Source organism: Alexandromys fortis, unplaced genomic scaffold, assembly GCF_014885135.2.
Source record: "Alexandromys fortis isolate MF-2015 unplaced genomic scaffold, M_Fortis_MF-2015_v1.1 scaffold_187, whole genome shotgun sequence".
Classification (NCBI taxonomy): domain Eukaryota; kingdom Metazoa; phylum Chordata; class Mammalia; order Rodentia; family Cricetidae; genus Alexandromys; species Alexandromys fortis.
Window position 1 is genome coordinate 1,514,164 of NW_026068088.1, and position 25,861 is coordinate 1,540,024.

A 25,861-nucleotide genomic window follows, 5' to 3' on the forward strand; every position below is an offset into this window, starting at 1 on the left:
ATTGTATACTTTTAGCTCCTTTATCGAAAATCAGGTGTTCATAGGTTTGTGGATTAAAGTCAGGGTCTTCTATTCGATTCCATTGGTCGAGTTCTCTGTTTTTATGCCAATACCAAGCTCTTTTCAATACTGTATCTCTGTAATAGAGTTTGAAGTCAGGGATGGTAATGCCTCCAGAAGTTCCTTTATTGTATAAGATTGTTTTGGCTATCCTGGGTTTTTTGTTTTTCCATATAAAGTTGATTATTGTCCTCTCAAGGTCTGTAAAGAATTTTGATGGGACCTTGATGGGGATTGCATTGAATCTATAAATTCTTTGGTAGAATTGCCGTTTTTACTATCCTTCAAATATCTTTATTGCTTTCATGTCACATGTATTTTTTACCCTCTCCTGTCCCCCCATAACTCCTTTTATATCTCTTTTTTCATTCTCATAGACCTTTTCCTACTTTTGTCTTCTGTATCTATTTATGCACCTGTCTTGTGTATCTAAAAGTCTAGATTCTTCATCTGAGAGAAAAGAGTCTTTGTCTCTGTGTCTGCCTTCTATCACTTAACATTTTACTGCAAATGTCATAATTCTCACTGTTCTTTACAATAAAATTCTGTTGTGTTTATATACAACATTCTCTCCCTGTATTCTTTTACTGATGGAATCAAGCTTGTTCTAATCCCAGTATTTTATGTGAATCGTGTAGCAATAACCTGGTGTGTTTAACTATTTTGTGATATGCTTAGATGTCCTGTGTAATAGATCAGGCACAGTGTGGCTCTATCTGTATGTTAGTTCAATTTTTAATATTTTGAGGATTTTCTATACTGATTTCTGTAATGGCCAAGTCAGTTTGCACACATACTAGCTATGTAAAAAGGTTCCCCTGTCCTTGCAAGTTTGCCATCATTTGTTTTCTTGACGATAGTGATTCTGACTTTGATGCATTGGCATCTCACTGTATCTTTAACTTATGGTTCCTTGATAGACTTAAAGATCATTAATACTTTTTTTGTTTGTTTTTGTGTTTCAAGACAGGATTTCTCTTGTGTAGCCTTGACTGTCCTGGAATCTGCCCTGTAGATCAGGGTGGCATCAAACTCATGGGCCACCAGCACTGGCATAAAATATTGAATATTTTTTAAAAAATGTGTAGGCTAATTATGTTTCTTCATTTGAGAACTATCTCTTTAATTTATTAGTTTATTTATTAAGTGAATGATTTGTTTTATTTTAAAATTTTGTGGCTTTTTTTATAGATTCTATATGTTAATATATGTTAATCCCTATTTGATATATAATTGATAAGTTTTTTTTCTGTTCTGTAGAGTGTTTCTTCAAGTTGATGATTGTTTCATATTCTATACAGACGCCTAATTTCACGTACTCCTACTTGCCAATTCTTGAAAGTATTTCCTACGATATTGGAATTTTTTTCAGGAAATCCTTGTCCATGCCTATGTCTTGAAGTGTTTTGCTCTAATAGTTTCAAGATTTTAGGTCTTGCTTTAAGGTCTTACATCCAGTTGGACTTGTTGTTTGTGAAGGGTGAGAAATTTGGACGTAGTTTCATTCTTCCACACGGGTGTTCAGTTTTCCCAGCACTGTTTGTAGAAGAGGCTTTTCTCTAGTGTGTTCACCTTTCTCAGAAATGAGGAGGCTGCAGCTGCGGAAGCTTCTTTGGATCATCTGTTCTCCCTTTCAGGTACTAAGCAGGCTGGACCCTGCTGAACTTCTGACGTCAGAGGCTATGAGGAATGTTCAGGGGTGGCTGTTGGCTCTTCTGTTTTTTTCCATTAGTCTACATGTATGTTTCCGTGCTGGTGCCATGTGACTATGATTTTTTTAGTTTGAGATCGGGTATTAAGATACATCCAACATTGCTGTACAGGATTAGTTTCATTATTTTGAAGTCTTCTATGCTTCTATATGGATGTTAGAATTGCTTTTTTTCTAATTTTATAAAGAATTTCTTGAAATTTTGATGAGGATTATATTAAATCTGTAGATTTCTTTCAGTGACATTATTCATTTTCACAGTATTAATCCTGCCCGTCCCTGAGGAAGCAGGCCTTCCCAAGCTTCTGGTGTCTTGAGTTTCTACAGTGGTTCATAGTTTTTATTTATAGAGATCCTTTACTTCCTTGGTTAGGCTTGTCACAAACTATTTGTTTAAAAGCTATTGTGAATAGATTTTTGCCCCAACTTTTTTTTTTTTTGCATTTTTATTGGTATGTACAAAAGCTACTGATGTTTGTATGTGATTTTACATCCTGCTGTAGTGCTGAAAGTATTTGTCAACTTTGACTTTTCTGGAGGAATCTTTATACCTTCATGGTCTTTTTTGCATTTGTATGTGTGTATGACGTGTGTGCATATGTGTATTCATGCTCATGTGTATGAGAGAGTGTGTATATTCATATAGAGGCCACAGGTTGATGTCGGGTGTCTTCCTCAGTTGCTCTCCACTTTATATACTGAGGCATGCCCACACGGTTTTACATGGGTTCTGGGACTCTTGCATGTGGGCGCTGGAGACCTGGCCTCCGGTCCTCATGCCTTCTGCAATAAGCACTTCAACCAGAGCCATCTGTCCAATCCTACTTTAGGGTCTGTTATCTGTAGCATCATATTGTCTGTAAGCAGGAATAATGAGCATTTAAAAATCAGTTTTATGTTTTAAATTTCTCCTGCAGTTTTTCTGTCTCGTTGCTTTTTATTTCATTTCAATTTAAAAAACCATTTAGATCACATTGTAGTTTTGTTTATAGTGTTTTGTGGTATTTTGCTGGGTGGTTAAAAAACAAAACAGGCTTTGTTTTGCTTTTGGCTTTTATCTTTAGCAAATGAAACTTGGCTACTATAGTGTTACTTATATGCTATTAGCCTAAAGTTGATGGTTGAGGCTTCAGATTAAATAGAATGAATTTACTTAGTCAAAGTTTTTTTGTAAGTTAAACTGGCTAAGTCTTTTTTTTTTTTTGGTTTTTCGAGATAGGGTTTCTCTATGGTTTTGGAGCCTGTCCTGGAACTAGCTCTTGTAGACCAGGCTGGTCTCGAACTCACAGAGATCCGCCTGCCTCTGCCTCCCGAGTGCTGGGATTAAAGGCGTGCGCCACCACCGCCCGGCTTAACTGGCTAAATCTTATTTTGAATATTTGAGATTTTAGTTTCCAAGTTCTAAGTAAAGAATATTACATTAAAGTAAGTATAAAGAGCTGAATAAGTGTAATCATAGCAATGACTGATCCTTTTACTATGATAGTACATTGGTAATATTGGTTTCTATAGCTTTTGAATTTATAATTCATTTATTATATTTTCAATCATTTTTCTTATAGGTTATATTTTGCTCATCTTATATGTATAAAATTTGTGCATACATTTTAAAAAGAAATATACTACAAAGGTGCTATTTATGTTGTACTTTCTCCTGTTTTCATCCTGTCTTTTAAATAATCCTCAGATGAAATAGGTTTCAATTCTTCTAAACCAAGCTTTATATTTTCCTTTTTGTCAAAAGTTTTATTCTTATCATGGAAAATTTGTTTTTCTTCTTTCTTTTCTTCTCCTTTTTTTTTTTGCGGGGGTGGGGAGAATAAGGTCTTTCAATGTAGGCCTGTCTGTCTTGAAGCTCACTGTAGACCAGGCTAGCTTTGAACTCACAGAGATCTTCCAACCTCTGCGTCCTGAGTGCACCACTACACAAGGACTAAAATTTGTTTTCCCCTCAATATTCTATTTTAGTTATTTTGCCTGAATCTTAGATTTTAAATAATTTTATATAGATAATGTATACAATATTCTCTCTGCGTGTATGTCTCCACGCCAGAAGAAGGCACCAGACCTCATTACAGATGGCTGTGAGCCACCATGTGGTTGCTGGGAATTGAACTCAGGACTTTTGGAAGAGCAGGCAATGCTCTTAACCGCTGAGCCCTCTCTCCAGCCCCTATAGATAAAATTTGTTAACACATTCCAAACTTCATTTTTTTCTTAAGATTTGTTTTTGAACCATTTTGAAATATATTAACAATTAGCTTTGACTTATAATTGTTTATTACATACTGGTTGAATATCAGGGTATTTGTGTTGTTGAATTTTTACTTTTTGAGCTCTGACCTACCTAGTTCGTGTAAGATTATTCTTTTCTCATTTTGCAGATACAGTGTCCTTTCCCCAAAGACCTTTGGGATGTAAGGGTGAAACGGAAGTGAAAACTTTTCAGATCTGAGTTCAATGGGGTTTTTGTTGTTGTTGTTATTTGTTTGTTATTCATGAATGGGTTTCTTTGTGTAGCCTTGGCTGTCCTAAAACTAGCTCTCTAGACCATCCTGGCCTCAAACTCACAGAGATCCCTTGCTTCTGCTTCCTTAGTGCTGGAATTAAAGGCATGTGCCACCACTACCCAGCATATGAACTTTTTTTTTTAAAGTATCTATATCATGTAGTATTACATGTAAGAATTTATTTTTAGCCTATTGAATTTTTATTTGAATTTGTGTCGGTGTCTTCTAAATTCATTTGAGCCTTATTAGAAATGAATTTGATACAATTCTGTTTTTCAGAGGATCAAAACCAAGAAAGACTGATAACATTTCTGCAAAGAAGGCTCCAAATGTGAAAGAAAAGCACAGAGCTGACCGTGGCATTTCTGTGACATCTGATACTCAGCCTAAAGGTTTGTGATTGCTGGAAAACTGGAATTAGAATTTTACTTATTATTTATAGCAGCTTTGTTATGAATATTTTATAGTAATATTGAAATGATATGCAAAAGTAAAGAGAAGTAGTTATCTAATACAAATAAAATTGCTGAACATTATTTATTTATATACCTAAGTATATATTTCTTTCTCTACTTGCCAGTCCCAAAAGTTGAATTTGAACATTACTTTTTGTCTTTTTATGTGTGTATGGAGTAAAAGTATCTTTGAAATTATGTTAGTTTGGCTATTCGAATTGTTTTCATGAATATTAATATTACTGTTATCTGGAATGTTATTATGCTCTTCCCATTGTCTAGTCTCTTGCTACAAAATGCATTGGTCAGAACTGCTTTTAACTCTCAAAGGATGCCCACCTAGAGGTCCTTGGACTTCCCACAGGGCAGGGAATCCTGACTGCCTTTTGGGCTGATGAGGGAGGGGGAGTTGATTGGAGGAGGGGGGGGGAAATGGGAGGCGGTGGCGGGGAAGAGACAGAAATCTTTAATAAATAAATAAAAGGATACCCACCTAATTCAGCTTAGCAAACATGAAGGCAAATACATCTCAGGCTTCTAAAATTCTTCACAGGTCTCCTGATGTATATTAATTAATTATTAATATTAATAATCTGACCCCTTTCCTTTTTATTTTTCTTTTAATATTTAATTTTTTAAACCAAAATTTATGAAAACTTAAATTACTACCTTAGCCATTAGAGCTCTTTTGGATTGTTGATAGTTTAAAACAAAGGGAGATAATCTGTTTTCTGAGTAATTTTGTAAATTATTCACGAGAAAAAAATGTTCTTTAATCACACTGTGCAAAAATTTATGTATTTCATTTCAAATATAACTGTTTGGATTCTGTGTGTGTGTGATGTCTGCGGGAGGAAGAGAAGGTGTTGGCTTTTCTTGTTTATCATTTTTGTCCTACTCCTCTAAACCCAGAGCTTTCAGTTTTCTCCTAGGCTGGCAGCCAGTAAGCCCCAGCAAGCTTCCTACCTCCACCCTCTTGGAGCTGGGGTGTCAGGTGTATGCAAAACCATGTCTGACCTTTCCATGGGTTCTGGGATTAAGTTCATGTCCTTGAAGTTAGATATCAACTAATCTTAATCATTTAATTCTCTCTCCAGTGCCTACAATATTTTTTAGTAGACCTCGTAGAAACTAAGGAAACTGGACTTGACTTCTATGCATACAAGAGGCTGGCTGAGCTTTTTTCAGGGCAGTTACTAGAGAAAGTGACTTTGTGGACACAGGCTTCCACACAGCCACTGAGACCGTTAGTTTACAGTGGACACATTTCTTATGCTCTGTGTGAAGCTTGGGAGTGTAGTGTTATTTATGTGCTCTTAGCTTTAAGTCTGATCGTTAAAAGGCTTGAAGACTGACTAGAGTGAAATGACTTTATCAGAAGTATTTTGTAACTGAAACTGGCTGAGTCTTATTTTGAATATTTGAGATTATATGAGTAATGTGGTGTGGCTGGGGATACTGACCAGCTCCGCCTAGTCTAATTTTTGTTTTCTGTAGCTCTCTCTCTCATTTATCTTTTGTTTACTCTTTGTTTTAAATTTTTTCCACTCACTCATGACCACACAGACACGGCTGCTATTTTGTCATGAGCTTTTCTCTTAGGACTGCCTTGGCTCTAGCTCAGACACTCCAGTAGGTTGTGCTACCAGTTTTACTTTATTCCAGGAATTTTTAAATTACTTCTGGATCAGTGGAATTAACACCATATTATGAAAATGACCACTGGGCAGTGGTAGCACATATCTTTAATACCAGCTCTCAGGAGGCAGAGGCAGGCGGATCTTTGTGAGATCAGGGACAGCCAAAGCTGTTACAAGACTATATTGCCAAAAGTGATATAAAGATTCAATATAATCCCCACCAAAATTCCAGTGACCTTCTTCACAGCATGAAGAAAATTAATCCTAAGTATTCATATGGAAACAGAAAAGACAGCCAAGCCAAACCCAAACCAAACAGGCAGAACTTGGAGGAGGCATCCCAGTGTCTGACTTCAGATTGTAGTACAGACCCATAATCACAAACATTGCATGTATTCCCACAAACAGACCCCAGACAACTGGAATATAACCAGAGACCCAGAAATAAGCCCATGCAGCCTTAAAGAAAAATGAAATCATGGAATTTGCCAGGATATTCTTGGATCTGTAGATTATTATATAAAAAGAGGGTATAAGATCTCTTTGGCTTTAATTTGAATATTGTGTGTAGTTATGTGGGAGCGAGTGTGAATAACGGTCAGAAACTAGAAAGTAGGCTGGCTACAGGGATACTGGGAGAGGAATTGGGGACCAGGATTGATGAACAGAAACAAAAGTCTAATGAGTTCCATAACGAAACTCATTACTTTATATGCTAATTAGAACAAATACAAAATAATAATAAGAAAATTAATAGGTGGTGGTGGTGCATACTTTTAATTCCAGCACTCTGAAGGCAGAGGCAGGCAGATCTCTGTGAGTTGGAGGACAGCCTGGTCTACAGAGTAACTTCCAGGATAGCTAAGGCTACACAGAGAAATCTTGACTTGAAAAACCAAAACAGTAATAACAAAAATGTGTTTATATCAAATAGAAAAGCCATGGTTACTTGTTTCATTTTCATCACTTCTTTTTTTTTTTTTTTTAAACAATTTCTCCCACTCTCAGGGTTCCTTAGTTGCCTGTATCTTTTTTTTTAAGATTTATTTATTTATTATGTATACAACATTCCTTCCACGTATGCTTGCATGCCAGAAGAGGACACCAGATCTCATTATAGATGGTTGTGACCCACCATGTGGTTGCTGGGAATTGAACTCAGGACCTCTGGAAGAGCAGTCAGTGCTCTTAAACTCTGAGCCATCTCTCCAGCCCTTCATCACTTCTTGAAAGGATATTTCCTCCCCATAAAATTTGCCGTGTGCCCTCATATCTGTTGTCTAAAAAACACAACTGGTTTATATAGGCTCACCCTTTGATATTTCCATCCAGTGCCACTACAGAGTTTGGTTTTAATGAGATTTAGTTAGTATAGTAATTTCAGTACAACTGGCAACTCATGTAAAAGGAACTTTTGTATACTTTTTGGGCATAGCTGTGCTTTTTATGTTTTTTAAAGATTTTAATCCTGAAAGTAAAGACTGCAATAATCTTGAAGAGGGGACCAGAAACAAGAAGACTTCATGTTCTTATTCAGAAATGGAACACACTCCAGTATCCAGGAAGAGAAAGAAAAGGTTTAGAAGTCATTTACATGATTCTCATAATTCTAAATCTTCTTTGGATAAGTCAACAGAATATGGGGTGAGTAGATACATTTAAATGCCATAGGAAATAATTTTGTACTGTGATGAACATGAGTTAATGGTAGCTAAATAATGAATTTTCTTTGAACTTTTTACTTTATTGGATTTTTTCTATTCTGTGTAAACTTTATTTTTAAAACTTTAAATTGCATTACTTTTAGTTTACTTCATTATTTCTGTGTGTGCGCGCACAGACAAGTGTGATCATGCATGCGCACACGCGCAGAGCACAGTTTGTGGGAGTTGGTTCCCTCCTCTCACCATGTGTGCACCAGTGACCAAACTCAAATTGTCAGGCTTGGTGGCAAGAGTTTTCATAATTTTTGATGTTCCTTCTTATTCAATGTTTTTGCTTTTGTTACTAAAAGCAATTTTTGTTACTAAATAAATAAATATGCCAAAAGTCCTCTCATTCTAAAGTTCATTTTGCTCTGACTTTGCCATATATGGAAATTTCTTTATTTGGTTCTTTAAAAATTACTTAGGCATCAGATTCAATAGGTGAAACGCTGTATCACTGTACTTGGATGATACTGCTAGGCGTAGTTAGCACAGCTGTGTAGCCATCTTCATAGTCCTATAAAAAGATTCACTCTCATTTTTATGTTACTCCTTGTGAACTTAAGTCTTAGAAGTGTGCCTTAGGGAAACCAAAATGGAAAAATGTAATTTCTCTACTTTTTAAAAAAATGTTCAGAAAGAAGAAGAAAATGATTCCACAGCCTCCAGTAAGCTTGAGAAATCAAGTGAAAGCCGTCACTGGGACCCAGCACCACCTGTAGGACTTACACCTGAACCTTCAGAGAGCGAGGCCACTAATGTGTGCTCACTTGCCGTTCAAGAAGCAGGTGTCAGTGCTGCCTCTGGGAGAGCCTGCTCACCCAACAGAAGCCCGGAGAGCTCTGTTTCTCACAATGAGGTGGAGGGTTCTTCCCCGGCTGAGAAGGGCGAGGAGTTGACTATAGAAGAAAAGTCTCTTGTAGGTGGAAACAGTGAAGAGAGCCAATTGTTGATCTCAGCTGAACCAAGTAAGTAAAAGATTGTAAAGACACTCGTTTTCAAAGCTTTACTCAGAGCTTTTGCTTTTCTCACAATTTGTTAAGGCTGTTTGGGCCTCTGGGAAGTACATTAACTTTAGGGAAAACATCCTCAGTGGTTCCCTTATGAATCATGTAATACTAATTTAGGTAAACAAATGGAGTCTGTAAACAGTAAGGTTTTTGTTTGTTTCTTTTTTTTTTTTTTTTTTTATGTGTATGTGTGTTTTGTGCACCATATGCATGCCTGGTGCCCTCAGAGACTAAATGAGGGTGTCAAGATTCCTGGAACTGGAGTTGCAGGTGGTTGTGATAAAAATTTCTGATACAAGAATTTAAAAGACTCTAAAGAGTCCACAGTGAGTTGCTTCTGTATCTTCTAGCCATCCATTTCCCTACCCGCAGGAAAGTGACGTGAAAGGACTTGGCACTATTTAGAATGATATCACAGTACTCTCTGTTAGAACTAGACATTGTTCCTAACCTTGTCTATTGCTGTAACAGAATGCCTGATATAATTTCATGGTTAAAGATTGGACAGGGAATACAGCTCAGTGGCATAGTACTTGGTTAGCCTTTACATGACTCTGGATCCAATCTCTAGCACAAGAGAAAGAGAAAGGGGAAGGAAAAAAAGAGTAAAATCCTGATAATGGTTCAGAGTTGAGAGAGGGAGATGAGGAAAAATTTTATTTTGACTTAAAGTTACCTAGACTTCTGTCTAGATTGAGTGGACCCAGTGCTTTGTGCTGCTGAGCGTGCATGTTCTGGATGGCAGGAAGTATCAGGGAGCATACAGTAGAGCAAAACCACATTTCATTCTCCAGGGAGCAAAGGGAATGGCTTGGACAGCAGCTCCTCTTATGGCAAGCCCCAGTGACCTTGTCTAGTGACCTGGGGATCTTCCACTGCTAGGCCCTACCTCTGAAAGGCTCCATCTCATCTCAGAAGTAACACGCATGGGCCCAGGCTTTTCAGTTGCAAATCTTTGAGGACCACTCAATACCCAGAGTGTACCATGTTTACTTATGGCTTTAGTCATCTTTTAAATACATTTATTCTTTCGAAGGTAAGATTGTAGGAAGCTATTAAATAGTAATGCTGATGTAGAATCTGTATATAACTATTACTAATCACGTAGTGAATGATAGGTTAGATTTAAGCTGAATATATAGATATTTAGACTTTATATGATTATTAAAGATAATTCATTATTATAACACATTTAAAACACATTTTCCTTTTTAGTTGTTGTTTCCAGTGATGAAGAAGGACCCATTGAACGTAAGAATTCAGTAATTCTGAACTTACAGCCTAATCGAGAGTTTGAGATTGCAAGTGAAAATCAGGGGACTTCTGAAGTACATTTGTCAGAACTACGACTGGGTGCATGTGAATCTGTACAGGTAATCTATTTCTGCCTTCTCAGAGTTGCAATTAAGTGTTACTTTAAAAAGCATTTTTCATTGTTTCATTATCAAAGTTAAAACAGTTCTTTTACATATTTACTTATTTGTGTGTATGTGTGTGGGGATGTGTAGGCCATGGCACAGTTGTGGAGGTCAGAGGATAACCTTCAAGAGTTGTTCTCTTCATCCATTATGTAGGTTCCAGGGATTAAGCTCAGTTGTTAGACTTAGTGGAAAGTACCCTTATCTTCTGGGTCATGTTCCAGCCCCCAGTGAAATATTCTTATTTGTTGGGTAGCAGTCAGGTGAGAGAGAGGCATTAAAGTAAGTTTGAGACACAGTTCAAAATAGGTATAATGTCTTTCAACACCTCCAAAATACCCCATAAAATTAATCTCAAAAGAAATTGAAGAAGACACCAGAAAATGGACGATTTTCCATGCTCTTGGGTAGGTAGAATAAACAGTAAAAATGGCAATCTTAACCGAAACCAATCTCTGTAGATTTGATAGGCATTCAATGCAATGCCTATCAAAATTCCTGCAGAATGCTTTACAGACATCGAAAGAACAATATTCAACCTCATATGGAAAACCAAAAAACCCAGGATAGCCAAAACAATCCCGTACAATAAAAGAATTTCTAGAGGTATCACCATCCCTGACTTCAAACTCTATTATAGAGGCACAGTAATGAAAACAGCCTGGTATTGGCATAAAAACAGATAGGAGGACCAATGGAACTGAATTGAAGACGCGGATATCAATCCACACACCTATGAACACCTGATTTTTGACAAAGAAGCTAAAAATATAAAATGGAAAACAGAAAGCATATTTAACAAATGGTGCTGGCATGACTGGATATCAATATGTAGAAGAATGAAAATAGACCCATATCTATCACTATGCACAAAACTCAAGTCCAAATGGATCAAAGACCTCAACATAAAACCAACCAAACTGAATCTCAGAGAACTGAAAGTGGGAAGTACACTTGAACACATTGGTACAGGAGACCAGTTCCTAAATATAACCCCAGCAGCACAGACACTGAGAGAAACAATTAATAAATGGGACCTCCTGAAACTGAGAAGCTTATATAAAGCAAAGGACATGGTCAACAAGACAAACAATAGCCTAAATAATGGAAAAAGATCTTCACCAACCCCACATCGAACAGAGGACTGATCTCCAAAAAGAACTCAAGAGACTTGACATCAAAAGAACAAATAATCCAATAAAAAATTGGGGTACAGACCTAAACAGAGAACTCTCAACAGAGGAATCTCCAGTGGCTGAAACACACTTAAGGAAATGGTCAACGTCCTTAGTCATCAGAGAAATGTAAATCAAAACAACTCTGAGATTCCATCTTAGACCTGTCAGAATGGCCAAGATCAAAAACACTGATGACAGCTTATGCTTGAGAGGATGTGGAATAAGGGGAACACTCCTCCATTGCTGGTGGGAGTGCAAACTTGTATGGTGGGAGTGCAAAATTAGTATGACAGTTTCTCAGAAAATTAGGAAACGAATCTATTTCAAGACCGAGCAATACCCATACAGCTTTTGGGTATATACCCAAAGGAAGCTCATTTGTACCACAAGGACATGTGCTCAACCATGTTCATAGCAGCATTATTTGTAATAGCCAGAATGTAGAAACAACCTAGATGCCCTTCCATTGAAGAATGGATAAAGAAAATGTGGTTCTATTTACACAATAGAGAACTACTCAGTGGTAAAAAATAATGGCATCTTGAAATTTGCAGGCAAAGGGATGGATCTAGAAAAAACCATATTGAGTGAGGTAACCCAGACCCAGAAAGACAAATATTATATATACTCACTCATAAATGGCTTTTAAATATAAAGCAAAGAAAAATGAGCCTGCAGTCCACAACCCCAGAGAACTTAGACAACAAAGAGGACCCTAAGAGAGACATACATGAAGCTAAATAGGAAGTAGAAAAAGACAAGATCTCCTGAGTAAATTGGGAGGGCGTGGGTCACGGGAGAGGGTAGAAAGGGAGAGGGGAGGAAGGGAAGGAAATGGAGAAAAATGTATAGTGAAATAAAAACAATAAAAAAGATAATTTTTACCCATGCACATACAAAATCTAAAAGTATCCAAGATTCAAAATAAGTTTAAAATCTCTATTTTATTCAAAAATCTTAGTAACTCTTTTTTCACATTAAGAACAGCATAAAATTCTCTATTTTATTTATCCATTTATTTATTTATTTTTTATTTAGCAAAAAGTTTTTTTTTCTTTGCTGATGTCATTCTGTTGCCTGCTAGTTGCCATCTCCACACACTCATCAATGACAAGATTCATAAGGGATCAAAGCCCCGAAGTATGCCTTGTACCTGCCTGCCGCCATTTAACTTCAATGATAACTGCTTGTCCATAAGTTTCTCCAGTTCGGGAGGGTGGGCCTTGCTCATGGCGGCTCTTCAGCTGGCTTGGCACGATGGAAAGGAGCAGGTGGCCTTACAGACGCAGGCCGGGCGCTGATGTCTCTCCATTTATTTATTTTTATTTCTTTTTTTAATTAAGAATTTTAAATACAATATTTCCTCATTTTACATAGCTATCCCCGTTCCCACTCCCTCCCCTCTTCTCACTTCCCCCACCTTTCTTCCACTCCACCTCACCATCGACTCCTCAGAAAGGGTAAGACTTCCCATGGGGAGTCAACAAAGTAGGACACTTGACTTCGATGCAAGACCAAGACCCTCACCACTATATCTAGGCTAAACAAAGTATCCTGTAGAAGGAGCTGAGGGCTGCGTTCCTGCCACCCGGCTCCTGGCCGCCTGGCTAGCTTATGCTTCGAAATAATTACACGGAAACTGTATTTTTTTAAACACTGGTTGGCCCCTTAGTTCCAGCCTCCCATTGGCTAACTCACATCTTGATTAACCCATTTTTAATAATCTGTGTAGCACTACGAGGTGGTGGCTTACCGGGAAAGATTCAGCATGTCTGACCTGGCAGAGAGGAGAGGCATGACGATCGCCTCACTTCCCTCTTCCTCCCAGCATTCTGTTCTGTCTACTCCACCAACCTAAGGGCTGATCTATCAAATCACCAAGGCAGTTTCTTTATTAACCAATGAAATCAACACAAAACAGAAGACCCTCCCATATCAGTATCCCTCCAAAAGAATGTATTCCTAGATGTCACCAGCGATAAATCCTGGCCCCACTGCCAGTGACCCCCCAGACTTCCCAAGCCTCACAACTGTCCCTCACATTCAGTGGGCCTAACTTGGGCCTATGCAGGTTTGCCCATTATCAGTCCAGAGTCAGGGAGCTCTCAGTAGCTCAGGTCAACTGAAGAACAGCATAAAATTCTTTAATCATAATTTAAAGAAGAATTTTGTCTTTGATAAAACATAATTTTCATCTTTTTTATAATTCTTAGAGATTTATACATGCATGATTTATTCTTTGTTAGGCATCATCTGAATTATGTTCATATAATCCTGACATGGAAAACATTTCCTGTGTTAAACCTAATAGTGAAATGGATCTGAAACTGGATTTTGTATTTACTTCTCTGTATATTGGTAAAATAAAAGGAGCTTCAAAAGGTTGTGTCACGGTAAGTAAATCCTCTGACTTTTTAAGTAACGTCTCACCACAGGATTGCCTAAAGACAAGCTGAAAAAGGACAGCAATAGACTTACCGAAGTGGACAAGGGAAGGACCACATGGTTTCAACCCCACACAAAGAACTGCAGGCGGCTAAGAATGCTGCGAGCAGAAGAAATAGTCTTCCCCAGGGAAAACACACTATCTAGTTGTCCAGTGTCAAGTGATCTGCTCAGAAGACAGTCACGCAGCATTATTATACAAACTGAGCAGGTTATATTTAGAAATATATGTATATCTACATATACAAATATGCATGAAAACAATAATTAATGAACACAGGCTATGAATTTGAAAGAACAAGGAGGGATACTTGGAAAGGTTTGGAGGGAAGAAAGGAAAGGGAGAAATGATGTAATTATAATTGCCAAAATAAAGAAAAAAATATAAAAATATTAGTGACCACTTTTTCACTTTCAGAATAGTGTAAAGTTTGTCGTAGTGTAGGGGAAAACAAGAACCAAACAAAAAAATCTACATAAAGACCACAAATAATTTTGAATACAAAGACAGCAGCTGCTAATTTGGAATGTATGATTTCATATTTCTCATACATGTACATATATATAAAGCAGTATTATGTGTATTATTCTGCAACTTACAATTATATTAATTTACTTCTCCTTTCCATTTTGGAATGGGTGTCTTTTACAATTTTCATTTGTTGTTCATTTCAATTGTCCTAGTATTTTGCTTTAATTATCACTGGATTTAAGTTGGCCACAGTAGTACCCATTTGTGGTCTCTTTGGGAGGCTGAGGTGAGGCAATCACTTGAGGCTAGGAGCTCAAAACAAATTTATCTCTTACTGTAGGAAAGCAGTTTAATAAATGACTGTAATTTATGTACATGAAGAAAGACTACAAGGAATTCTATAGAATATAGAATTATGACGAGAGAATATGTGACAGCTTTTCAAATTGAAACATAGGAAGGGAGAGGGGTAAAAGTCTTAAAACTTTCTTGGTCTTCAAAAGGTATTTTATATGCAGTTTTCAGACAGAATTTATGATTTTTTATAACAAATGAAAGAAATGTTTTTGAGTAAATATATTAGATAATTAAGTTTAGTTTTTCAAACATCAGAGTACTTACTATGTTAGACATTACTGTAATTAAATAATTTTCTTACTATTCTGATAGTTACTGTTTAACTTTATTAGGAAATTAATAATGGAAAGTTATACAAATAGGAGCAACTTTCTTCAGTTGGTCATTTGTCTCTTTAGAGAGTGCAGCAGTAAATATAGTTTTTTTTTTTTCCAAAAATGCTAACACTTGTGATGGTGAGAAGGTTTACAAAGCACACTGATTTTCAGAGAGCTGTTTTGACTATTGAAGGACATTATATATTAGCATTGCCGTCAGCTTTATTCTTCTTCAAATAGATGTACTATTTTAAGAACTGATTGACTACAGTATCACTTTCTTATCTAGGCTTTAAAATTTAGCTGGGAATAGATCGCGTATTATAGTAACCACACAGAGATGTAGATCAGCATCATATTTTTGCCTAGTAGGTTTTGGTAGAACAAGAGCATTTAATGGTATGGGAAGGAAGATGGAGTGCACGTGTAAGGAAGTTGACCCCAGGACACTGTGGTACAGTGTTTCTTATTAATTTTGAAGTAATAGCGGTATGAACTCTGGAAAACAAACTATATTATTCCTAGAGGTAGTACTTTATATTTACTGAGCTGCATTTTCTGAGATTAGTAAAACGTCAGAATTTGGGAAGATGTGTATTATAATATGTACATATACTAAATAGTTATATGAAACTAACAGGAGGTATTGGATATATCTTTTTGTGGTAATAGTACCCTTGGGTTGAGGGCCTTATTAAATTAAATCTGCGAAAGGTTCAGTGACTTACCGTTTACTTCCCTAACTATAGTGGTAGAAACAACAGAAGCAGAATTTGAAATCCAAACTCAGCGCTTAGCCAGTATGCCCCATTGCCTGACATTTGGCTTCACTTTACCCTGTGGAATATGAGTTTAGTACTTTTAAAAAATATAATATGAAGTAATTTTTAAATTCAGAAAACAAACGGGATACAAGTAAACCAGTGTTGTCATTGAACACTGTCACTGCCTAGAACTCACATGCTGTCTGTTTGATTTTTATCTTGTCTTCACAAGTTTTATCTGTGAAATAGTCAACAGTTTCATAAATCTATTGATCAGAAGAGAAACTTAACCAAAGATTTATTTGTTAAATAAGGCAGATTTATTTGTTAGTAAGGGAAAAGCAATTGTCAAAAGACAAATCTGTTTTAGATAGTATGTGTAAGGTTTTGTCTTGAACTATAAGTAGAACACTTATGCTGAACAGACACACAGAAGACCAGTGGAAATAGTGTAACGAAGTCAAAGGATCAGAAAGAGCAAGGAGCTCAGCCAGGAGTTCCTGAAAAGAACAAAGAGACGATAAAAGAGATGGCGATGCTCCACCTAAAGTTGCGCAGCAGAGGAGTGTGCTGGCTTGAGACTTAACTTTGCCATCCTTTGACAGGTGCATCACTGTTTTGAAGTCAGCTTTGTTAGACTTTTGTAGCCATTCTTTAGTAAGCAGGTTTTTTTTTTTGTTGTTGTTGTTGTTGTTCTGTTTCTGTGTAGAAAAATAATCTTCTGAGTTCTGTTAGTTTTCAAAGACAGAACTTCCCCAGCGGGTGGGGTATAGCTATCTTCGGATACTTTTAATGTCTCATTACAAATAAATAGCACATTGGCACCTTTGTTTGATCAGTTCACTTGTGAGTTTGGTTAATCCCTAAGAGAATTCTTATCTTCTTTGGAAATTGTTGCCTTATGTGGTCTCCTGACATTTCTTTGGACATTGTCTTATTTCTTAGAATTTCAGAACATACTTTTAAAAAGTAAGGTGTTACCAATTTTTATAAGTGAGTATTCAGGTAAAGTTACTTGTACAGTTAGACACTCTCAACCTTCAAACTAAGTCTTTACATGGAAATAGTTCTTTGCTTTGATTCTTTAGTACTTTTACTACTGAACATTGAATAGTACTAAATACTTGAATACTAAGAAAATCGACTAGAGACAAACTTGGAGTAGTAACTCATTTACTCATTTTTTGTTTCATATTTTTTTTTAGTTCACAACGAAGTATATTAAAATCCCATTTCAAGGTAAGCCACCTTCTCTTAATGACATTTTTTCCACTTTTTTTGAGTATAGAGTCATTTATTAGAAAAAGTTCTGAAATTTTTTCACAAGTTTACCATCACTTTTCAGTATAGAAGCTAAGTAAAGTGATTTAATAATGTTTGGGCTTAACATTATTTGCAGTTCCAAAAAAACCCTTAAAATGCTTTACAGTACCAAAGAGAACATATTAATTCTCATTTTAATGAGTATAAATCAAATGATACTAAAATACTCTTTTTTTTTTTAAATTTTAATGAGACAGGGTTGCTCTGTGGTTTTGGAGCCTGTCCTGGAACTAGCTCTTGTAGACCAGGCTGGTCTAGAACTCACAGAGATCCGCCTGCCTCTGCCTCCCAAGTGCTGGGATTAAAGGCGTGCGCCACCAACGCCCGGCTTAAAATACTCTTAATGATTTCTTAGGATTAACAAAATAAAAATTTTACAGCACAAGTATTTTACTATACACAAAAATGATTACAATAAGAACTAAGGGAAAAAAGTACACGAACATATATATTTGCATAGACAGAGAGGTTTTTTAATGCTCTATCTTCTCTAAGTAAAGCAGATGGAAATGGACTACAGCTTAAAGAGACATAGACTGTTTTCTTATTCTTTCCTAAACAAAAATTTTCCAAAGTAATTAGTGATGAAAAATAATAACTGATAGAGAATTCTCTTTAGAAAGTGAATTATAAAAAGAGCAAGGAAGAAAAATGTCTGAACAAATGACAGCAGATATGAGCTAGAGTAACAGAAGCATCATGGTGGACTGAAGATGTTATTGAGGCAGCTTCAGTTCCTCAGCTCCTGCATGTTCAGAATCGAGAACTCTGCTATGGTGATAAGTCTAATGATTGGAGAGAACATATAATGCACACGATAACTTAATAGCCCTGGTTAGAAAACACTAATCTGTTTAGAATTAATTATTGAGAGGTAATATACTGTTTTCCTTGTTCGTGTTTGTCATATTGGTGAGACTTCAAGGATGTAGCTTCTGACACCCATAGGAGACACAAGCTCACAGCAAACTCCCTGATGTTCTGGCTCTTACAGTCTTTCTGCCCCTTCTTCTGCAGTGGTCCCTGAGCTGCAGATGTATATCAGTTGGCACTGGGATCCACAACTGCGTTTTGATCAGTTGTGGGTTTTTTTTTGTTGTTGTTGTTGTTGCAAAGAGAAGTTTCCTTGATGGGTGGCAAGAAATACACTTATCTGCAGGTAAAAAGATAAGTGTAGTTAGGGACAGTGGTAGTTACAGGTTCTGCTCAAAGATCTGTGACTTCAGTAGCTCTGGATAGTTGTCAAGGTTTCTAGATCCAAGCATGATTTCCCTCTTGGTGAGGATCTTAAGTCCTTTTAGAGCGCTGTTGGTTACCACCAAGGTCTGCATGCCACTGCTTCAGCCTTCGGATTATTGTGCCATGCTGGTAGTCATTGTGGTTCATATACATCAGAGCTGGTCAGACTGTTGGCTGCCTCCCTATGAAACCTGCATGGTGCCCTCTGGGTACATGAAAGCTAGTCCTCAGGGAGGAAGCATTCATTTCAGTTCAACACAGGAGCCTTTGGGCCCTGTGTCTGATGTGCATGGTGTCTTCAGCAATACGGACTTACCTTCCACCTCTCAGGAGCAGCTACGGGCAGAAGCCTGTACTATTTGGGAGTCCCTTGAATGACTCTGATGAACAACTCTGAAGAGGGTTTCTCATCCCTGGTGTTGGGGTTTTGGTAGATGGTCTTTGGGTCTTGAAGGGAGCGTTGTCAGCCTCAATGGCAAAGTTTCATTTAAACTATATACGTATATTATACATAGACTTACTATGTATTATAGACATTTTTAGATTGTAGTTAATATGATTCTTTATGACCTTTCAGAAACCCTGTTATTTTACCCCCTTCTTCCTTCTGTACCTATCTCCCTCCCTAATTAGAAGCCCTCACTTTCTCATTTTCTCCTTCACTTCCTTTCCCCTCCTTAATGCTCTCCCAAAATGATCCCTTTTTACTTTCCTGGCTTCTGCAGTAACTCCAGGCTGTGCACTTTTGAAGATTTGAAGCTAGAAACCCCCAATAAGAGACAACATGCTACCTTTTTCTTCTCTGAGTCTGGCTACCTCATCCAGTTTATCTTTTCTAGTTCTGACTAATAAACCTGTAAGGTCATGATTGATTTATTTATTTCTTCACAGCTGACTAGTATTCTGTAATGTATATGTACCACACTTTCATTATCTGTTTGTAGGGCATTTATGTTGTTTTCATTGTTACCTGTTTTGAATAGAGCAGCAGTGAGCACGGCTGGGCAGGAGTCTGGAGGATGATAGCACGTTTTCAGCATGTGTCAAGAAGTTAGGATTTCTTTACTGTCCACCTCTTTTTCAGATGAATTAGTATTATTTATTTTTAATTTATAATAAAATTATATCATTTCCTCCTCATTCCTCCCTTAAACCACTTTCTTGCACCCCTATTTCTCTCTTTCAAATTCATGGCCTTTTTTTCTTTAATACACACACATACACACACACACACACATGCACACTCTTAAATATATCACTAAAACTTGTTTAGTCTCTGTAATATTACTTGTATGTAAGTTTTTTGGGCTGACAATTTGATATTGGATAACCATTTGGTATGTTCTTCCCTGGGGAAGGCTACTTCTTTCATTCTCATCATTTCTTAGATGCTAATCTAATTAAATTTTTCTTTGGCAGTTTCACACATATTCCTCCCCAAATTTCTTTTGGGCATGGTGTTTCATCACAGCAATAGAAACCCTTACTATGACATACAGTATATCAATAAGTATCAGAGATGGTATATTCCTAAATAGATTACTTTTTAAATTGCTTGTTTTATTTATTTCAGTGTCCACGAATGAGGTTTTGCTGTCAGTAGACACCACTCATTTAAAGAGGTTTGGGTTATGGAAAAGCAAGGACGATGATCACAGTGGGAGAAGCCATGCTATACTCTTCCTCTGGGTTTCCTCAAAGTATCTTCAAGAGATTCAGACCCAGCTAGAAAACCCCATGTTAAGTCAGCAATGTAAGTATAAAGATCATTCCTAAATTTCAGGAGAGCCTCAAAACTTACGTGTGAAGTTAGTTTTCTATGCTAACTTATAGACTATCTTTTCATTGGATTGAAATTAATTTCTTTGAATTAAAAATGTTATCCATTAATACTAGATAAATTATTTTACTTATCCACTTGATTTTGCCTGGTAATTTTATTCAGTTATGGAAAATTATCAAAAATGAAAAAAGTCTGATATAACATCTACTTTGAAGATAAAACATTTTTGTACTATTAAAACTATATTTTAGTTATATATGGTTATATTTCTTTTTTGGTTAGCTGTTTTACTTAGTATATAAAACAATTGTTTTATTATGACATTTTCATATTTAATGTACTTTTTATTTGCACTCCATTTCCCATTCTTCTTCCCTGCAGTCCCCTTCCACCTCCGAAGAGTCCGCTTGCTCTTCTGCCATGTGTACTTGGCAGGTGCATCATTAACGCATAGAAAGTTGCTGGTTTTCATATGTTGGCTTTGTGTGCTATTCATTTGATGAGAGTTTTTATCAGATCTAAGATTTTTTTGGGTGGAATATTTAAATTGTAAGATCATATCACCTGCAAATGAAGATAATTTGACTTCTTCCTTTCCTGTTATTATCACTTTTATTTCTTTCTCTTGCCTTATTACTCTGGGTAAGACTTCATTTCCTTACCTGGCAAGAGTGAAGAGAGCACCCTAACCTTATTTCTGATTTGAGGGATACTTTCCGTGTTCCTATGGAGTATAGTTTCAGGCATAGGATTGTTATATGTAGCTTTTATTGTGTTGAAGAATATTCTATTTATTATTGGTTTTTTCAAGTCAAAAGGGTGTTGTTTTTTTTTTGTCAAAGCCTTTTCTGCCTTGATTAATATGATCTGTGATTTCTGCCATTAATATATTTATACATTTGTATTACAGTCATTGATTTGCATATGTTGAACCATCCTCGTCTCCCTGCAATAGTATCAACATGGTCATGATATGTGAAGTTTTATCAGCATGTTCGTTCATGAATTCAATTTGCAGGGACTTGTTTGAGTGATTGATTTTTATGTCTGTGTTTATTAGAAAATTTAGTGTATAGTTTTCTTACGTGTTGTGCCCTCATTTGGTTTTGATACCAGAGTGATGCTGGCTGTGTACGTTGAAGTAGTGTTCCTTCTTTCTTACTATTTTGTGGAATTCTCTGAGGAGCATTAGTGTTAACCCCTCCCTCCCTCCCTCCCTCCCTCCCTCCTCCCTCTCTCTCTCCATGTATGTTTACCTGTGTTTTTATATACTTTGTGCAGGTGCCCTTGGAAGCCAAAAGAGTGTGTCAGATCCCCTAGATTTTGAGTTTCAGGTGGTTGTGAGCTACTTAATGTGGTGTTGGGAACCAAAGTCAAGTTTTTTGGAAGGGCAGAAATCCTCTGAACTGACGAGCCATCTCTCTAGCTCTGTTGCTTATTTTTTTAATGGTCTGGAAGAATAGGGTAGTGAATCTGAATAGCCCTGTGCTTTTCTTTGTCGGGATATGCCTTAGTATTTCTTCAACCATGTTGCTTGTGATAGATCTTGTTATTTTTTTTTTATATTATGTCTTCTTTAATTACCCTTGACCAGTCATACTGACCTAGAAATTTGCTCGTTTCTTCTAAATAATTCCGGGGTTTTAGAATATGTTTTCAAAGTATCCCGTAAAGGTCCCTTGGATTTCATTGATATCTTTTGTAATGGCTCCCTTTTCATATCTAATTTTACTCATCTATGACTTCTCTTTGTTTTGATCAGGTTGAATATTTCTGAACTTTTTTCTTTTTTTTTACATTTATTTATTTATGTGTGTGTGTGTGTGTGTGTGTGAGTGTGCGTGAGTGTGCGTGCATCACACACCACACATGCATATGCCTCAAGGCCTGTGTGGAGGTTGGAGGACATGTTTTGAGTGTCACTTCTCTTCTTCTACCATGTGGGTCCTGGGGATAAAACTCTGTCTTCAGGCTTGGTGGCAGCCTTCCTGTTTTACCCCTGAATCATCCCACCAGTCCCAGTCTATTTTGTCTAAGCCCCAACCGTCCTTGATTCTTTGCTCTGTTCTTCTACTATTTAATGAAGTTTGCCCTGGCCCTTACTTCTTTTCACCTACTTCCTGTTGGTTTGGCTTGTTCTTGTTTCCTGAGGCTCTCGAATGCACCATTGCCTTGTTTATTTGATAGCTCTCTGATTTTTTTTTTAATTTGATGTAAGGATTCACAGCTGTAAACTCTTAGACTGCCTTTGCGCTATCCCAATGGTTCTGATAACTTGTGTTTCCATTTCTTGACTCTAGGAATTAAAAAATTAATTCCTACCTGATTTCTTTAGTGACCCAGTGGTTGGTTACTACAAGAGTTCAATCTCCAAGTATTTGAGTTTCTCTCTTACTCTGGATTTATGGTTTTATTCATCTTGCCATATGATCTGATGCAAGAATTTTTTTTATTTCTTTTGTATTTGTTAAGGCTTACTTTATGGGCTGAAGTGTGACTTTAGAGTAAGTTACGTTATCCATGGTTACATTTCCTAAGAGATTTTTTTGCCCATTATTTTATTATAAAATGTGACACAATAACCAAGTTAAATAAATTATAGTTTTTTTATATTATGTATGTTTTCTTAGTTTCTGATAAATAAGTTCAGCTTATATACATACCAGACTTCTAAGACTTGAGATGAGTGCTTTTTTTGTTTTCTGAGAGCACATACATAGCTACATATATGTATCTTGAAATTGTATATGTAATGTATATGAAATGTATATGTAAATTGAAGTAATAACTTTATTTTTCAACTCCTAGTGGTATCTGGTTTAGAATTAAATAAAGTTAGTAATATTAGTTCTGACCTTTTTGATCTTGTTCTTCCCTCTTCTTTTTGAATATATACTAGATGTTGTAGGGAGTTAAATTTTATCCTCAAAAAAGTAATAGTTTCCTGTTCTAATTACATATAATAGAGAAATTCATAATCAGATAAGAAGAGGCTGTGGAATTATAAAGAGCTATTTCTAGTCTTGGGTGGATAATAATATTTTTTTGTGTGTGACCATTATTGAAGTGGCTGGTTAAGGAAGGAAGGAGTGTTTAATCAGCATGGTTTTTTAGATGGTTGGTGGATTTGTGACAGAGGCTAGACTAAAATAAATACTGGCTTAATTATCGTTCATTCATTTATACACTCATAAGCAAATACTTACTAGAGCTTTTTGAATGATAGGTATAGTCAGTATCACTTGGAATTTTAATTTCTGTGAAGTAGAATAGGAACCTAATAGTGTGAATTTGGGCTTTTGATTTCCAGCTGCCTATTTTGGAATTTAAACTTGTCTGTTATTATTTAACATACAAAATATGTGGTTGGGTTTTACATAAAACCCTTACTGTTGGGGAGGGAAAAGATAGGGAGGAGAGCAGAGAAAAATGTAGAGCTCAATAAAAAAAAATAATAAAATCCTTACTGTTGTTCACAATTAGATTACAGTTGTCTTTTTAAAAGTATTGATAAAAATTGATTTCTTTTTTTCTTTTATAGCAAAAGCCAGTGAATTCATTTTCCTTGAGTTAAACAGTTCCGTTTCACAAAAAGAAGAATTGAAATTGAAAGATATTATGATGGAAATAAGTAAGAGCAATGGAGAATCAGAGCTCTCCTATCCGTTGTCTTGGGTTCAGGCATTTCCTTTGTTTCAGGATATCCCTTCAAAAGAAAGCTCTTTCGTTCACTATTACTGTGCTTCAACTTGCTCTTTCCCCGTCGCTGCTGATACAGAAACGAGGAGGAAGTCACTATCTCAGGTTAGCATACGGCCAACACAACTGACTGAGGGTAGAGAGGTAGAAATTGGTCTACTGATTAAAATACTGTTTTGTTAAAAGGATACAAGAACATAAACGAATTTCCAGTGTCAAAGCTGGAAAGTTTCTTCAGCAGAATCAGCAGTAATAGGATGAGGTGGTAACCAAAGGACAGCATAGACATCTCTGGGTCTGTGCTGATGCAGATATGGAGTGAAAGCTTGAATGAATTGTAAGTGGTGGCGACAGTGCTTCAAGTAGAATTCAATAATAATAAAAAAAATAAAGGAAATACAAAGTCACAAGTAAAGCACTGTATTTATGATTGTTGCTGGCTGGCCAGCTTCACGAATACATTATGAATTTAATGGGTGAAAACTCATAGAGAACTACATGTGTATAACCTCAAGTCCCATACCCCAGTCTTCGTTAAATTAGAGAATGAAAGGTAGAACTCTGTAGTGGAGAGACCTGGCAGACGTCCCTGGAGCCAAGCGCTCATAGTTGACACTATCCAGCAAGGCATGCCCCTCACATCGAGCACGCACACCACGTCTGTGTCCCCATAATGTACAGTCCAGATCTGATGGCTAGGGAAAGGAGGAGACAGCCCCAGCTATAAAACACATGGCCATTACTCTCTGAACTACCAGGTGCTGAAGCAGGAAAAGGCTGAGGAATTATGGGATCCCGAAATAGAAAAAGGACATTAATAGGAAAAGTAGTGAAATCAGACCAAAGTCCTTAGCTGATATTCTCTCAGTGTTACTTTTTAGTTTTGATAGTCAGATTTTTACTGGTTTCTGATATTAAGATTAGGAGGATATAGACAGATTTTTCCCTTTTTCAACATTCTGTAAGTCTAACATTATCTCAAAACAATAGTAATTAAAATTTTTATGTTTAGGGAACTTTTAGATAGCTTGTTGAGTGAAACGCTTGTGCAAGTTTCTGGAACTCATAGAAAGCTGGAAGGAGAGAACCAACTTCCACACACATGCTGTGGCACATGCATGCCCATGCATATACATCATAAACACACGTATGCGCAATGTTAATGGTAAATAAATAAAAATAGGTTATGCCCTTTTATATATTGGTAATATGTGACTTACATAATTGTCAATTATGTCTAGAAGAAAATTATGTCTTAAGTAGCTATGGCAAACACATTTGTTCACACACACACACACACACACACACACACACACACACACACACACACACAGCCCATAGATACCCATAATAGTGGTGGGTGAAGCAGAAAGCCTAACTATATTGCATATACAAATTTATATATTACTTTTCATTTAATAATAGAATACCAGTTATTGTATGAGTTCAGTGTCCTTTAATTTAAAGTTTTATTTTTTCCTAATATTATCTACCTTTTTTGATTATTTTGAACCACAAAGTTAAATTCTTTAATTGTGGAACTCATACCTGGAAGTAGGACTTTAGATTAAACTTCAGCCCTTGTAGTGTATATGAAATCTTTTGATAAAAAGTAAACTTTTTCATTTGATTATATATGTGTAGAAAATTTAAAAGTGTAGTTGTTACTCTTTGATATACCTTTCTTTTAGTAATAGTGTTTTCAGTAATAAATCTAGATTTTACCTCTGTGGTTTTCAAAACTAATACTTGTTTTTCTGTACTCTTTTTTTTT

At 36.4% G+C, this 25,861-nt stretch overlaps 1 protein-coding gene across 1 annotated transcript in view; it reads left to right on the forward strand.

Moving 5' to 3' along the window:
- Senp7 (SUMO specific peptidase 7) overlaps positions 1–25,861 on the forward strand; it is a 99,398-nt gene that overhangs the window by 54,746 nt on the left and 18,791 nt on the right. The window contains exons 7-14 of the mRNA XM_050122388.1: positions 4,561–4,673; positions 7,836–8,020; positions 8,720–9,050; positions 10,308–10,465; positions 13,935–14,081; positions 17,249–17,282; positions 20,179–20,358; positions 23,930–24,192. Coding sequence (XP_049978345.1) covers positions 4,561–4,673; positions 7,836–8,020; positions 8,720–9,050; positions 10,308–10,465; positions 13,935–14,081; positions 17,249–17,282; positions 20,179–20,358; positions 23,930–24,192 — 1,411 coding nt within the window. The remainder of the gene's footprint in view (positions 1–4,560; positions 4,674–7,835; positions 8,021–8,719; positions 9,051–10,307; positions 10,466–13,934; positions 14,082–17,248; positions 17,283–20,178; positions 20,359–23,929; positions 24,193–25,861) is intronic.